The sequence below is a fragment of the Scylla paramamosain genome, unplaced genomic scaffold (genome assembly GCF_035594125.1).
Source record: "Scylla paramamosain isolate STU-SP2022 unplaced genomic scaffold, ASM3559412v1 Contig86, whole genome shotgun sequence".
Lineage (NCBI taxonomy): Eukaryota > Metazoa > Arthropoda > Malacostraca > Decapoda > Portunidae > Scylla > Scylla paramamosain.
The window spans coordinates 56,660-74,022 of NW_026973751.1; the positions used below are offsets into that span (position 1 = coordinate 56,660).

Genomic DNA, 17,363 nt, shown 5'->3' on the forward strand with positions numbered 1-17,363 from the left:
TTCTCAATCACCATGATTTATTCATAGTAGACAAAAACGAACTTGGATTAATGAAAGGGCCTCCTGCTAAAATTAATATCTCTAGTCCAGAGCCTAGTCGTGGTCCTAGGTACCGATACCCCGAGGAAGCTAAAACCCTGATATCAGACATGTTAACAGATATGGAGAACAGAGATATCATTGAAAAATCTACATCTGCATGGCTCTCTCCTATAGTATTAGTCAATAAACCGGATGGAAGTAAAAGAATGTGCCTTGACTACCGACATGTCAACAAACACTTAACTACTGACATTTACCCGCTTCCCCGCCTAGAAGAATTAGTTGAACAAGCAGCTGGCCATCAGTTCTATGCCACGCTAGATATGAGGGAGGCTTATTTTCAAATTCTATTGGAGGAAGGTAGCAGAGACCTCACAGCCTTCAGTGATGGGGTGACTCTCTATAGGTTTAAAAGGCTACCTTTTGGATTAAGCTGTTCTCCAGCTATCTTTACTAGACATATGGCCTCATTGTTAGCTCCTCTCGTGAAGAAGGGTTGGATGAAAAATTACTTAGACGACCTAATCATTTGGGCTTCAGACTTCACCACACTCAGCGAAAGACTCAGTGAAACTTTCGCTTTACTTAACCCGTAAAGTGTTTAGTACGTATATATACGTTCGGGAGGGAAAGTGTTTAGTACGTATATATACGATCATCGTTTTCTTTTACTTCACGGCACCTAAACCTGTAGAAATGGTTCAAGATGTCTTTTCTATGCCTAAATATGATTTTGAAAGCTCACTCTCATTTTTATTGTATTGCTGTGGTCTATTACATAGAAGGTATCCATGACCACGAATGATTTATTGAAAAAATAGGTATATTTATAAAAATATGTTAGTGGTGTCATAATTACTTATCAATATACTCAAAATACTGTTCAGTAGATCAGCTATTTTTATATTATTCCAACTTGAATAGCAATTTCAATATATTTTGTGTTCATGCGTACAGTCACCGTCGGTTGTGTTGGCAGCCCTGGGGCGTGAGGCGCCGGGTTGGCGGGCTGGCCCGGCAATGAGTCATGATAGCCAGACACGCTGCTACACCCTCGCTGTTAGCACGTGTTGTCCTGTGCACCATGCCGCGGGGCTTGACATCGGCGCAAATAGAGAATATTCTCTATGACGATAATGTCACAGAGTTGGGGGACAGTGATCTCTCTGAGGAGGACGATAAAGATGACTCTGATTACATACAATCAGACAGGGGGAGTGATGATGAAAATGAAAGTGAATCTGCTCCTGCTCATTCCAGCAAGAAGCGGAAAAGGGATGGTGGGGAGTCCGGGCTTGTAGTAGGTGCTTCCTCACTATCAGCTTCTCAGCCACTGCATGACCTCGCTAGTCAAGCGCACACACCATCTACATCCCAAGCTCAACACCAAACAATAAATGCTGATGCTGATGTACAATGGGAATGGAGAGATGGGCATGACTTTTTGCCCACTGATTTTCAGTTTGATCTTCATGGTCGTGGTATACCACATGGACTCGTTCATGATGGCAGCACAGAGAGTGAATATTTTAGGTTGTTTTTCACGGAAGACATAATGGCTCATATAGTCAAAGAAAGCAACAAGTTTCATGGCTTTATGATAGCAGGTAAAATACTCCATCCACACTCTCGTTTCTTGCAATGGCAGGACACAGATGTAAAAGAAATGTACTCATTTTTGGCTTTAGTTATGCTGATGGGGCTCACTCCAAGGGAAAATTATAAGGAATACTGGTCGACAGATCCACTTCTTCGCCAGCCTATTTTCAGTAAAATCATGTCAGTAAACAGGTTCATTGCTTTGCTACAGGCCTTACACTTCCAAGATAACACTCAGCCAACTGATGATGACAAAATGAGAAAAATAGTTTCAAGTCATCATTCAAACCATTTCAAAATTTAGTTATTGATGAAAGTTTGGTTCTCTGGCGTGGTAATATACACTTTCGCCAGTACATCCCATCCAAGCGCCACCGATTTGGCCTAAAACTATTTGTTCTTTGTGACTGTGAAACTGCCTTCATTTTGGACATGATTTTGTACACTGGGGCAAGAACAAACATCAAAGAGAATAAGAAGTTGGGCATATCAGGAAGCGTTGTCAGTACCATGCTTGAGTCTTACCTTGGTCAAGGACATATACTTTTTGTTGACAACTGGTACACCAGTCCTACACTGCTCCACTATCTGCATGAGAGAATGACTGGGGCCTGTGGTACGGTAAAGCCAAATCGCAAGTTTATGGCCAAATTCCCCATCGGACTGCAGAAAGGCGATGTTGTTCACAAGCAGGCAAACAACATTCTTGCAGTGAAATGGAAGGACAAGAGAGACGTTCATCTCCTCACCAGTGTCCACGAACCAAAGTTGCAAACGAGTGAGAACATTGACCATTCCACAAAAACCTTCATTGACAAACCTGAATGTGTTATTGTCTACAACCAAAACATGCGCCTTGTAGATAAAAGTGACAGCATGATGTCATCTGTGGAATGTTCAAGGAAAACAATGAAATGGTACAAAAAGATGTTTTTTCATCTGATTGACTGTGCTGTCCTCAACGCCCATATTCTATACCAGGTCAAAACTGGCGAGAAGCCGACACTCCATGACTTCACAAGGGAGGTAATAAGACAGCTTCTTGAGCAGTATTCGGAGCCTCTTCCTACAGCAGGACGACGACGAGCATCTCATGGTGACGATCCTACACGTCTCACAGGTCGTCATTTTCCCAAGTATATCCGACCTACAGCTGCCAAGAAAAACGCCCAAAAGCCTTGCCACGTCTGCCGCACCACCACACTCCGGCCAAAGCAACGCTAAGATACGAGGTTCATGTGTGTGCCCTGCGACACGGCTCTTTGTCTGGACCCGTGTTTTGAGGTATATCACACTCTCAAGATATACTAGAGTGGTATAGATAATTGTAAATAATGTATATACTATAGAGCATAGGAAAATATGTTTCATTTGCTGCTAATGAAAGACAGAAGTTTATAATACGGAAACCTGAAAGTTTACAGGTACAGGATTTTTTTTCCCCATGGCCGTTTATAATACGGAAACCTTAAAGTTTACAGGCACAAGTTTTTTTTTCCCTATGGCCGTTTATAATATGGAAACCTGAAAGTTTACAGGCACAATATTTTTTCCCTATGGTCGTTTATAATACGGAAACCTAAAGTTTACAGGCACAAGATTTTTTTTCCCTATGGCCATGAGATGCGTATTTGCGTGTCAACAGTTAGTTGTAGGTACATTAGCCAATACACTTTTCCCTATGTAAGCATCAATTGCCACATTATTTCTGCTGTCTTTTATGCACATGTGCTTTCATATCATTCATTCCTCATCTTACTTACTTTGGCCCACAGTAGATAGATAGAAGTATAGAACTGTAGTTGTAGTTAGTGAAGTGTTAGCTATACAGGCAGCCTCGTTGGGCCCAACAGGGTTGTTGCTGTCTGTTTCTCCTTTGTATTCATTCCTGGCTCGGAACCTGAGTCATCAGTTTCCCAGCCATACAGATTTTCATGGGATATGCTACAGTCCAGAGGTAATACACAATTACCTCTTAGATATACTTGTAAAATTGGGATGTTATGTAAATTGTACAGTAGCAGAGCAATACCACAAATTGGTCGGCAGCAAATGCAAAGACGCGGAAGCTACGTAGTAAATGGGAAAATGTTTTGGGTATGTGATCAGCTGGCGGGCGAGGGCGGGCGGGCTGTGGTATGCAGGAGTACCAACATAAAAAAACATAAAATTCGTATAATGGGTTATTTGAGCAGCTGTGTGTAATTTTTTTGTTGTTGGTGTTACAAAACATGTTATGCTTGTGCAATGAAGGGATAATATTGTGCTACTTATATACACATAGAGAAAATATAGTCTGTACGAGCGTGATAAATTTGGTACTATGATATGACTATAGAAAGGCTAGACAAACAATCCTCAGATATATTTTACAAGAAACTCAAACTAAACAATATATAGTCATGGAAGAAGCATTCACAGTGTGTCAGAAATAATAAATAAGAAGCGGAAGTTACATAGTACTGTTCTACATGTTTCGTCTTACGCACCACCACTGGAGTATTGGTGCCACGCGTGAAAGGACTCACAGAAAACGACAGCTTACAGGGAACACACATATATCGCATTTATATCGTTCAAATCAGCTATTTTTTTGCAATTTTATAAGACAATAATATTATTTGGCCAAAATCCAACCCCACATGACCTGTTTCACTCCTATAAAGCAACACTGTACGGGTTAAAGAAAATGGAGTCAAGCTTAACTTATCTAAATGCGAAATGGCAAAGACTGAAGTTACGTTTCTTGGTCATAAAATTTCACAAGAAGGTATTCAACCCGACCCAAAGAATGTAGAGGCAGTATTGGAAATGAAACCGCCCACTAAGGTCAAGGAAGTGAGATGATTTTTAGGTATGGCAGGATTTTATAGGAAACACATCAGTAATTTCGCTCAAATAGCCACTCCACTTACCAACCTAACGAAAAAAGATCAACCTTTCCTTTGGACAGACAAGTGTCAGGAGGCATTCGATACCTTAAAAAGATCTCTTGCCCAGGCCCCTATACTAGCGAGAGCGCAAAGTAACCAGCCGTTCATTTTAATAACTGATGCCAGTAATACCCACGTAGGAGGCGTCTTAAGTCAAACTCAGGAGGATGGGTCCGTCAGACCTTTGGGCTATTTTTCAAAAAAATTAAACTCCACTGAGAATAGGTACTCAGCTACAGATAAAGAAGCCTTGGCAGTACTTCTCTCTTGTAGACACTTCCATCATTATTTGTGGGGAACTAGCTTCACTATATTCACAGATCATCAGCCCCTTACTAGTATATTTAAGAGAAAGACCAAATCTGCCAGGATGAACCGCTGGATACTAGAGATGAGAGAATACCAATACAACATCCAATATGTGAAGGGAAAGTATAACTACGTGGCCGATCAGCTCTCTCGCCCAGTGAGGATCATTCAGCGATGTCCTACTCCAAACTATTTAGGCCTAACTTTAGAACAAATCAAGATTCAACAAAGGGAAGAAATTAAGTGGAGAGACATGATAGAGTATCTGGAAGGAGGGTCTATACCTACCAAAAAGTATCATAAGAGTATATTGCACCAGTTCACCATAATTGATGAGTTGCTGTACTACGCTAAGGAAAACATTGATGGCAGCATTCATTATTCATTGGTAGTTCCTCAGGTTCTGATTCCTAAAGCTTTAGAACATGCACATGAGCTTTCTGGCCACCTGGGTCAGAAAAAGACAATTAAAAAGGCCGAAGAATTGTTTTACTGGTGTAATCTCAAGTTTGACGTAACCCAGTACGTAAAGAATTGCCTTACCTGTCAAAGATTTAAAACCTCTCCAGGGTTACAGCAGCCTTATCAGGAATTACCTTCAGTAGAGAAGCCCTTAGATAGGATAGGTATAGACCTGACGGATATGATTGCAGGCAGTGGTGGCTACCGATATGTGTTGACTATCGTAGATCACTTTAGCCGATTTGTGAAGTTCTATCCACTCAAAAACAAACTATCAGAGGGAATTGTAGAGGCGCTGCAGCAGTACATTACCGACTTCGGGACTCCTCATTCCATCGTCCTGGACAACGGGGGCGAGTTCACCTCCCAGATCTTCCAACAATTCTGCCAGCAACACCTCATCACCCTCTGTTACACCACTCCCTAACACCCGCAAGGGAACGCCATCACTGAACGACTCCATCGCATGCTCAAATCCATCTTGGCTTCCATGTGCTGAGGTTACCCGCTACGGTGGCCTCGCCTACTCCCTGTGTGTCAGGCCACTATGAATGCCGCCGTCCATACCAGTATCGCCCAACAACCTTTCTTCGCGTTTTTCTCCCGGCATGCGCCCCGAGTGGTGGGTGCCAGGGGTCACACACGTGACTACTCTACCACGGAACCAGGTGCCTGCCTCTCAACTCGTGGCGCTGCCACGTGTATAGCTTGAGGCATACTGGATACGTGACCTCTAGCAGGCTACCAAGCCGATAACGAGGGGTGGAGTTCCATCGAGCTTCAGTCTCCTCCTAGGGTCGCTACAGCTCTGAGGTCGCCTTGGCATACGCTGGGAGCCTCATATACACTCGAGAGCGGTGGTAAGAGTTACACCAGTGTTACACACCCACACACACACACATAAACACACACACACACACACAAACACATTTATATTTATTTTCTATTATGTATATGTAAAGGTGTTTATTTTTGTAATTTGTATCTATATGCATTTACTAACTTGGCTTAAGTTATTAACTGAACCAGTCTTTTAAGTTATTCAGTCCAGTTCAGATTGCCACTCCTTGTTACTTACTTTTACTTACTTAAATAATCTTCAATTTTGTATTGTTACTTAATTTAAGGGTTAACTTTAAGATATTAAATAGCAGTTAAAATGTCTCCTTTTCTCTTTTCTTTTAACCCTTCCATTGTTAGTGTGAGCAACACCCCTTCATGGTCCATCCCCTAGAGTTCAGTGTATGCTCACACGTAACAATTGGGGGCCTGTCCGGGATATTACACATGTTTACACATACATATAACTACACTAGTTCCTTTCCTGCTCTCGAGTGTATATGAAGTTGTGCTTATTTCTTTGTTGGTGAATTTTTCCGTTTTTCTGCTTTAAAAGTACGCGAGGTACCGGCGTCTAGTCATAAAAGCGTTAAAAACCTAACAATTGATTTCCTCAGTGTTGCTTTAGTGTCGGTTCGATTCCCCTAGTAGTGACCTTCACCCCGAACTCCGAGACTCCTTAAAACTTGGGAACTTGCGTTCCACTCTTTGCTTGAAAGCAGCGAATACGGCAAGCCATTACAAGTGCTTAAGTGTTAGTTCTATGGTAGTCATTTTGGGGCAGTGATTATCGCTACACTTCTTCGATTCGTTGCCTCTTCAGAAGCACAGTTAAGGCGTTGCTAACCTTGACTCAACTAGACTAAAAAACGAGTCTCTGTCGATGCACACGGGTCAACTCATTTCCCTCCGACTCGTGGTTTCGAACCTGTCGTTCACGCGGGTCCTTCCGACTCGTGGTGGCGAACCTAGGTCTTGGATCAGGTTTCAGTGTAGGGCTCAGACACACTTGATTTGGTTCAATTGACCTCACGCTCATTAATCATGTCGCATGAGTTAAACTTGGACGCATTTTGCAGTAATCCCTCTGTGGCGGAGCTACAAACTGCCAAAGTGACAAAGAATGATTTAAAGTACATAGCCCGACAGTTTGATCTCTCATATCCGTCTGACATTCGGAAGGAAGAACTCCGAACTCAAATCCTAGTTCACCTTGGAGGTGAAGCCACTAGTGCTGCTTCACAGCACGACGCCAGTTTAATGCTCGAACTCGAAAAGCTGAAACTAGAGGCAGCAAGAGAAAGAGAGAGAGAAGAGAGAGAACTAAGGCGAGAAGAACTAGCTTTTCAAAAAGAAAAAGTGGAAAGAGATCTGCATATGTAAAAGAAAAGGAGGAAAAAGAAAGAGAGGAGAGAGAAAAAGAAAGAGAGGAGAGAGAAAAAGAAAGAATCCACGAGACCCAACTCACACAATTAAAATCTCGATCAACCACCACAGCTGACCTCAAACAAAAGTTAACTAAATATCTCTCACTACTCCCTCAGTTCTCTGACAAAGACCCCGAAACTTTCTTTGGACAGTTCGAGGACACAGCAGTACATTTTGAACTGCCCCGAGAAGACTGGCCTTGGCTTCTTAAACCTAAACTCCGCCAAAAGGCTTTAACTATTTTGAACGGCCTCGAAAACAACACGGATTACGACTGTGTCAAACAGGGCATCCTAGCGGCGTACTCCATTACCACAGAAGGATACCGTCAGTCTTTTCGAAAAATGTTCAAAACTCCGCAACAAACCTATCTAGAGTTTGCCTCAGAGAAACTGAGGGCTCTCAAGCGTTGGCTTAAGTCAGCCGCGATAACCACGTATGACGAATTAGTAAATCTCTTAGCCTTAGAAGAGTTCATGCGTAAGCTCCCTTACTCAGTAATGTTACACATCACCAACAAAGAAGAAACAGATCTTCTCAAAGCCGCTCAGTTAGCGGACCTTTTCTCCTTGGTGAATCGCAAGGCAACCTCAGACAAGCTGACCGAGACTCCTAGTGGTAAGATAAACTCAGGTAACTCAGGGGTTGGTAAAATGACCGGCAGTAGTACTCGACCACCTCTATTTTGTGCTTTTTGTAAACAGCCGGGGCACCTCATAAAGAACTGTCCTAATCCCAAGTGCAAGGTAGCTCAAACATATCCTGCCAAGCCAGTTGCTTCCATACAAGCTCTTCCCTCCTTCCCTGTACCTAAAGACTTATTTGAGCCTTTCAGGTCTGTAGGCACCATCAGCATTGATAACAAGGATCACCCAGTTAAGATTGTCAGAGAGAGACCTGTTCAGCTCAGTCCCTAGTGCTGAAGTCAGCAGTCCCTGGTATTGAACAGTGTTACACAGGTGAAAAGGTATATTTAAAAGACTTCCATGACCCCTTCCCCATTGCATTAGCTAAAGTACATCTTGATAGCCCACTAGTAAGAGGTGAAGTGATAATAGGAGTTAGTGAAGAACCAGCCTTACCCATCCCTAATGCTCAACTACTCCTCGCTAATGACCTAGCTGGCAGTAAGGTGACTCCCCCTTTGGTAATTAGTGACACAATGCTGATGGATAACCCCACTGTACAGTTAGAAGAGCAACAACCAGGCTTATTCCCTGTTTGTGCCACTACTCGTGCACAAGCAAGGAAATCTGATCAGTGTTTCTCACTTCCAAAGAAGAGCCCATCCCCACTTGAACTCAATCAAATATTTTCTGAAAAACTTCTCATTGAGGCTCAACAGGAAGACACTGCTTTGACTCAATTTCATGACAAGGTTATCCCTCCAGATCAAATTACTCATTACCCTGCCTTTTACAAACAGGATGGAGTTCTCATGAGAGTGTTCCGGCCCTCTAAGGTCCCAGATGATGCTGCTTGGGCAGAAGCCCACCAGGTGGTTGTGCCTACCATACTCAGACATTCCATACTAGAGATCGCTCATGAAAGTTTTGCTGGTCACTTGGGCATCAAGAAGACATGTGAGAAGATCCTCGCTGACTTTTACTGGCCAGGATTAAGGGAGGATGTGAAGAATTACGTCAGTACTTGTCATCTCTGCCAGATAGCGGGTAAACCTAACGTAACTATCCCACCCTATCCTCTCCAACCTATTGCTGTTCCCTCAGAACCATTTCATAAAATAATAATTGACATTGTGGGGCCTCTTCCAAAAACCAAGAAAGGTAATGAATATATCCTAACAATTCTTGACCCAACAACTAGGTATCCCGAAGCCTTTCCGATACATAAAATCAACACCAACACTATTGTGTCCAAGCTAAACCACTTCTTTACTACCTTCGGGATTCCTCAAACCATTCAGAGTGACCGAGGAACTAATTTCACTAGCGTTCTCTTCACAGAGGTGTCAAAAGAGCTTGGTATCGCACAAACCTTGTCTTCTGCCTATCACCCGCAGTCACAGGGCGCTCTAGAAAGATTTCATCAGACACTGAAAGGACTTCTACGCAAATTCTGTCACGAGCAGGAGAGCGAATGGGATGACGCACTCCCCTACATGCTTTTTGCCATCAGGGAAGCACCTAACGAGAGTACAGGAGTTTCCCCATTCGAGCTCCTGTTCGTTAGGAAAGTGCGGGGACCATTAAGGAATATTAAAGACAAATTGTTAGATTCCACTACCCACAAACTTGTCTCTGTAACTAAATACTTGAACAACCTTAAAGCCACACTCACTAAAGTTCGCACCTTTGCTGATAACAACTTACACAAATCTCAAAATACCATGAAGAAACACTTTGATCAGAAGGCCAGAGTTAGAGTATTTGATAGAGGTGATCAAGTCCTTGCATTCATACCCACACCTAAACACCCATTACAAGTAAAGTATCATGGACCCTATGAGGTAGTGGAAAAGCTAGGAGATAACAACTACATCATAAACACTCCAGACCGCCGAAAGGCAACACAGTTAATACACGTTAATCTCCTAAAAATGTATAAATGTATAACCCCTGTGACTGGCGCCCAACCAACCCCTAGAGTAGCTTCCTGTGGTATCATTGAACCCCAGGAGGCTGACTCAGAGTTAAAACCTGCCTCTGTGTGTTCATTGATGTATGATAAATGTATTACCACTGAGATTGACACAAACACCATACATCCCAAGGACACGCAAAACAACACCTACATTATCCAACACTTAGATGATCAGCTCCGTCATCTTTCATCCTCTCGAGCACTGGATATCTCAAGATTGATCTCTCAGTATGACGTGTTCGGTGACCATCCTAAAATCTGTAATGTCCTCCGCCATGATGTGAAGGTGCTTCCAGGGACCTTCCCTATCAAGCAGTCTCCCTACAGAGTCAACCCCCGGAAACGAGAACAGATGCAGAAGGAGGTCCAGTACTTATTAGAGCAGGGCTTGGCTATACCCAGCAGCTCCCCATGGGCATCACCCTGCCTCCTAGTACCCAAGGAGGACGGACAACTGCGATTCTGCACGGATTACCGACGGGTCAACGCCGTCACCATTCCTGACGCCTATCCTCTGCCTCGGGTAGACGACCTGATAGATGAAGTAGGTCAAGCCAAATTTGTTACTAAGCTGGACCTATTAAAAGGGTATTATCAAATAGCCCTTACTGAAAGAGCTCAGATAGTCTCTGCCTTCATCACCCCTTTTGGACTTTTCCAGTATGTAGTAGCCCCATTTGGCATGAGGAATTGCCCCGCTACTTTCCAGAGGGCAATGAACAAGGTAATGCAGGGATTAAAAGGAGTGCTGGTTTACTTAGATGATATTCTTATTTTTTCACATGACTGGGATGACCACCTGTACCAGATCCAGAATGTGCTCAGCCGTCTGCAGGAAGCGAACCTCACCGTGAAGCTGGTGAAGTCTACGTTCGGAGCTGCCACCGTCTCCTACCTAGGACATCAGATTGGACAAGGCTCCGTCCGGCCCAAGACCGCTAACGTCGACGCAGTACTGAAGTACCCAACTCCCACTACTCGACGCGAGCTCCGCCACTTCCTGGGCATGGCGGGGTTCTACCAGCGTTTCTGTCCAAACTTCGCAGACGCAGCTGGGCCACTTACTAGACTAACTAGTGGGAATGTGGCGTACGAATGGACCCCTGCCTGCCAACGTGCCTTCAATCAACTTAAGAACTTGCTTGCTCGGGAACCGGTTTTGCGTGCGGCCGACTTCAGTAAACCCTTCACCATACATACTGACGCCAGTGATCACGCTTCGGGTGCCGCCCTCCTGCAAGAATCTGACGGAATCTTTCACCCAGTCGCCTACCACTCCGAGAAGTTCAACATCCATCAGAAGAATTACAGCACCATCGAGAAAGAACTTTTAGCCATTATCTCTGCTATCAAGAAGTTTGAGTACTATCTTCAGTCCAACACCCAGCCACTCCAAATCTACACTGACCACAACCCTTTGACTTTTCTCAACAGGAACCGCTTCACTAACCAACGTCTGCTACGGTGGTCTCTACAGCTCCAGCCTTACCACATTGAAATGCACCATATTAAGGGACTGGACAACTGCCTTGCTGACACTTTGTCTCGCCTTCCCACTACGCCTCGCATCACTACCTGTCGCGACCCTGAGGACCCTAGGATCCTGTTGCCAGGGATGCAGTCGTGCCTTGTGAACCGGTCGATGGAGGCAGCTGAGGGCCGAGCACTGCCAGAAGAACCATCTACCGGGCCCCAGACTACACACGTTCTGGTGGAATCAACCTTCACGGGACAGGAACCACCTCACTTCTCTAATGACGCAGAGTCATTCCTTCTGCGTCATCCTAAGAAGGGGGGAATGTCACACACGTGACTACTCTACCACGGAACCAGGTGCCTGCCTCTCAACTCGTGGCGCTGCCACGTGTATAACTTGAGGCATACTGGATACGTGACCTCTAGCAGGCTACCAAGCCGATAACGAGGGGTGGAGTTCCATCGAGCTTCAGTCTCCTCCTAGGGTCGCTACAGCTCTGAGGTCGCCTTGGCATACGCTGGGAGCCTCATATACACTCGAGAGCGGTGGTAAGAGTTACACCAGTGTTACACACCCACACACACACACATAAACACACACACACACACACAAACACATTTATATTTATTTTCTATTATGTATATTTAAAGGTGTTTATTTTTGTAATTTGTATCTATATGCATTTACTAACTTGGCTTAAGTTATTAACTGAACCAGTCTTTTAATTTATTCAGTCCAGTTCAGATTGCCACTCCTTGTTACTTACTTTTACTTACTTAAATAATCTTCAATTTTGTATTGTTACTTAATTTAAGGGTTAACTTTAAGATATTAAATAGCAGTTAAAATGTCTCCTTTTCTCTTTTCTTTTAACCCTTCCATTGTTAGTGTGAGCAACACCCCTTCATGGTCCATCCCCTAGAGTTCAGTGTATGCTCACACGTAACACAGGCTACCCGCAGTTGATGGTGACGAGCAAGACGTGGATGTGGTCCGCCAGCTGATCCGGGAAACACACGAGAAAATGACTCGGAAATACCGTAATGCGGCCAACAGGAAACGCAAGGAGCAGAAGGTAGACATTGGGGCGTTGGTGTGGGTGAAGCGAGAAACTACAGAGTCAGGAGTGTGTAAGAAACTGTGTGTTCGTTGGGACGGCCCATATAAGGTGGTGGAAGTTTTAAGAGGAGGCGGTGGTTATGTGGTGAAAGACCCTTTCTCGGGAAAGATGGTGCAAAGAGCGGCAGAAAAGATCAAACAGTTTCACAGTGAGGAAGAGTACGTAGTTGCGGCTCAAGACACAGTGTTCCAATCTGATATAGAAACTGAAGTGTTACCGCCTAGAGTGCGTAACCGTCCCAGACGCTATATTGAGGAATGTTAATGTCGCTGGAAGAACGGTATAGAAAAGAGCAGAGTGCTTGGGGTAAATAGAGTCCCCCCCCCTTACTTTTGCATGGTCTGGCTGGACTGGTTGTAATGAATCGAGGTATGACGGGTATGGGTACTATGTGAGAGGTGATGTAAGAATTTGAGAAGGAATAAGGAACCACTTTAATTCGCAGACTACTACTGCACTCGACAACCGGTTCGGGCCATACTGTGGTGGTTTACTTCAGGACGTGGCGAGCGCTTCGCGTAATCATCCGTAGTATCTCGTGGTGTGAGTGAATGTGTGGATGAGTAAATGACTGTTCAAGTGGAAGGAACCGAGTACTGGGGTGGCCGAATCTCGTTTCAGAGAGTGACAGAGTGACTTAAGATTAAGTCCTCACACCATAGGAGGTCAAGAGGCTGGTTGGGGTGGAATTTTTTTTCTTCCTTGAGATGAGAGAAAGAGCCGAGTTATGTCTCCAAGGGACATTGTGGTGATATGGCCCACAAGCCATTGTATGGGAGGGAATGTCAGAGTTATTTCCCGACAGAGATCACGTGCAGTTCGTCAGCCTGGCTTGGTTGTGTGGTGGTGAGGGGAGGTTCTAATTACTCGGATGTGAAGGTGTTATTTTTATTTTGGTAAGGAGAAAAGAGAGAGGTGAAAAATTCTAGAACGGATGAAAGGTTCGTGTAGTGCTGGAAATTAATTATGTATATTTCTATTTTTTTTTTTTCTAGGCTAAGGCCCATGTAATGTGCGGGGATGACCAGACAGTCTCAGTATCATGTGACTAACCCCCCCCCTTCCCCTCCTCTCCTCAGTTTCCTTTTGTCCTTACTTTTTCTCCCTCTCAGCGTCACTGTGTTGACCACTTCTATGATAAATTTACCCCGTGAATAAATGTAATTTCTCCTGCTTGGCCAGGTTATAGAGGCGAATTTTTCACCTAATTCCAGAGAATGGGGAGCCCTTAATACGATAAAATTAATTCTATAATGGTAAGGTCTTAAGCCAGCTCAAACAAATTCCAGATAATTACGCCGCGCCAATGAGGTTGACGAATCTGATAAGTCTTCTTTGCTTCGCCGTCCTCTTACCCCTGTTGCTACGCAAGCCGGGAAGAGATACCAGACCTTGACTAATTCCCCAATTGATTTCAAAAGTCCATTGAATTAAACTTCTTAAAGTAACAACTATAAAGTAAACAGTAACTTAATTATTTATATTTTTCATCCCTGAACTCACAACCTAGTCGCCCCCCCCACTAACACAAAATTATAACTCTTAATAAATTTCCCCACTGGAAACCTTTATCCTTAGTTTCCCGCCTATTTCCTCACAAGCAAAGCCAGTCTCTCTCGGATTCTCCTCAGTCTCTCTCGGATTCTCCTCAGATATTCCTGTTGATAAACTATTGTTCTGAGTGGATAGATATTCACATTTTTTTGTTCCTTTTGTTGGTTCTCTCCACGTGACTAGTGCAACCACCTGGTTCGAGATCACCGTGTGAGACTGTCCTCAGGTCTATACATACCTTTTAGGTATATTTTTTATTTATTTGTTTATTCTCTGGTCTCCCCCGCAATTCAGTAGTCGCGAAGATATCTCCATCGCAGTTTTATGTAACTGAAGAGTACGCTACCATTCTTTTGTATTTCTGGATTCCTTTTTTTTTTTATTATTATTCGGATTATTCCATTATCAATTAAAAATCTATAAAAGTGTCAATATTTGTATTTCTTTTAATCCAGTGATAGGATTTGTGATTATCGTCTGCCACAAGGGAACATCACTCGTGGGCACTAGCTGAAGGTGACTTTTATTTTATATATATATATTTTTTTTTTTCGTAGGCACTAAACATACCCCCAATGGATTGTCGAATATGGTCCCATACCCCCTTCACTTGACTGTTCAAATAATTATCACCAATCCTATTATTTGCCAGTATGTCTTCCAGATATGAGTATTTCAATCACTTGAATTTACTGTACTTTGGATACGGATTACTAGGAAAAAAACATAACCATTGATAATTTTATTATTTTTTTACTGAAAGCAAAATTAATAAAGTTATAGTTCCGTTTTATTATTTAAACTTTATTTAAATTTAAAACACTGGAAAGAGTCAACCGCCGTCATGTAGGGTAGCGCGCGCATCGCACTGGCAGAGGGGGAAACTACCAGTACCCAGAAATCGAGTCCCAGACCCCCGGCCTTTGGTTCCCATACTTCCAAGGGGTTTCGATACCCCCGGTTAAGAACCCCTGGTATAGATAATTCGTGCGCAGCTGAGCATTACAAATGTCATGTGCAATACTTATAGCTATAATGAAATGTTTCAAGTGTGTCATCATCATCATCATTCAACATTATAAAAAAAAAAAATACTTCATTATTATCAGCCTCTATAATCTAAGAGCACAGGCATGGTCGTCGGGTTTCAAACAAACTTCTAATGTTCTTTTATTTTGGATTGCAATAAAAGTGCGTTGTCACTAGCAATTGTTGAAAGGAAATAAATAGCTATCATTTAAATAATAAATAAATCATATTAACATGTTTCACTTTGGCAGTCTAGTAGTTTCCTCAACTGTAATCAGTTGAGAAAATCATTTGTGGGCGGCTCTCTCACTTTCAGAGTAATTACCTCACCTCAGGTAATTGAGGGTTCTTGAAGGTAATTCTTAAGGTCCGAGAATTTTCAAGGTAATTTTCAGGTAATATGACGAAAAGTGCAAGGTAATTAAGGTAATTTTAAGGTATGAATGAAATTCGGCTGAAATATGGCAAGCCACGCGTGTTGAATTTTTTTTTTTTTTCCTTTTTCCAGAGCCTCACACGTTCGAGACTGGTTGGCTGGATGCAACATGCGCCCTGTTGGCCTGCCTTGCGACAGAGTTGCCAATTTGTTGATTTTGTCAATATATTTAACGATTTTTAAGGCCTTTTGATTTTATTTGACTTGATAAATTTATTACTCTAAACAAGCATCAAACAAATAAGAATATGGATATTGACAATAAGTCACGGTTTACGACGAGTGGCGTCACCTGGCGGGAGAATTTGAAACCAGGAGAGATTTCACACGACACCGGCAAAGCAAGACCATCCTGCGCTGGCCAGACTTCACCTTAAGACTTGTGAGTGCAAGATGAGTACAATTATTACAAGATCAAGGTAAGTGGCAGTGTTCATAGATATATGGGTGTGTTAGAGTAAGTTAATGGTCCTCTTGGTGCTTTGGAATTTCAGATAAAACAGTCAAAAGACAGAACAGTGGTGAATCTTAATATGGTGTATGTTTTATTTTAACCCATGTGAACCTGCAGCCGGTCATGAAAGTTGACACCTTCAACACCTGAGGAGCATTGCTCACCAGTTATAAGTAAGATAACAGTTACAATGAGGAAGGAGGAGAAATACAGGCGTGTTTCAAGGATCTGATCATTGTAACACCATCCCTGAGCTCTTGCCTTCCGGTGTTGTAGGCTTGCTACCCATGCTTGTCCTGGATATTAAACATATATCTTTAAAAGTTAGACATTGTATTAGTAAGACTTCCATAAACAATAAAACACCTGATATATTGCAATAAGGGGTTTTTAAATATTTTGATGTGATGCTGAGGGGGTGTTAACGCTCATGGCATGCATCTTTATGTATTGAACATACTGAAATGTGGTGTCAACAAACCCCTCAAACAAGCTGTCCTGTGAGCATTGGGGGGTTTTGGGTGGTAGAGAAGAGAATAAATGAAATATAGGCTTTCAGATTTTTTAAAATGTAATAAGTATAACTTCCACTATTGAACATTTCCTGAAAAACTAGTGCAAACGTAACATAACTGCCCCTGGACTCCCTCCCCCCTTTAGGGACACTAACCCAACTGGGGAGCTTCGTTGCCCTCAACCGCCCATGGTATTTAGTGGTGTCCTTCAAGGTTCAGCCTGGAGGCCTGCTCTTTTTCAAATAGATATAAACCATTTAGCTACATCTTTACATTGTTAATGCAAAATTTTTGCACAGGATCTGAAAACTCCTTATTACTGTTCATTTTCTCTCTCTCTCTCTCTCTCTCTCTCTCTCCAGCAGGATACTGATGATTTGAATGTGGTTGTAAAGTTATGGGGTCTTTTCCTTCTCCCAGATATATGTATTACACTAAAATTTGATAGAGGTCTAGCTCTGCATGAACCACACAATAATTTTTATATTGGCAACAATCCTATACCATTTACTAATTTGACCAAAGACTTATGAATTTAGGTTGATACTAAGCTGAAGTTTT

General features: G+C 42.9%; 3 protein-coding genes across 3 annotated transcripts in view; all 3 read left to right on the plus strand.

Moving 5' to 3' along the window:
- The first annotated feature begins 1,126 nt into the window (after positions 1-1,126).
- Positions 1,127-2,865, plus strand: LOC135098835 (piggyBac transposable element-derived protein 4-like). The gene is made up of 2 exons (XM_064001236.1): positions 1,127-1,342; positions 1,996-2,865. Exons 1-2 carry the CDS (start codon positions 1,127-1,129, stop codon positions 2,863-2,865), a joined length of 1,086 nt encoding a protein of 361 aa, XP_063857306.1.
- Positions 2,866-9,458: 6,593 nt separating this feature from the next.
- Positions 9,459-12,317, plus strand: LOC135098833 (uncharacterized). Its single transcript, XM_064001233.1, has 2 exons — positions 9,459-10,761; positions 11,026-12,317. Exons 1-2 carry the CDS (start codon positions 9,736-9,738, stop codon positions 12,028-12,030), a joined length of 2,031 nt encoding a protein of 676 aa, XP_063857303.1. The 5' UTR covers positions 9,459-9,735; the 3' UTR covers positions 12,031-12,317.
- Positions 12,318-16,143: 3,826 nt separating this feature from the next.
- The window catches only part of LOC135098831 (uncharacterized), a 35,722-nt gene continuing 34,502 nt past the window's right edge, over positions 16,144-17,363 (plus strand). Inside the window, exon 1 of the mRNA XM_064001232.1 lies at positions 16,144-16,252. Within this exon, the coding sequence (XP_063857302.1) occupies positions 16,227-16,252 (26 nt within the window). The 5' untranslated portion in view covers positions 16,144-16,226. The remainder of the gene's footprint in view (positions 16,253-17,363) is intronic.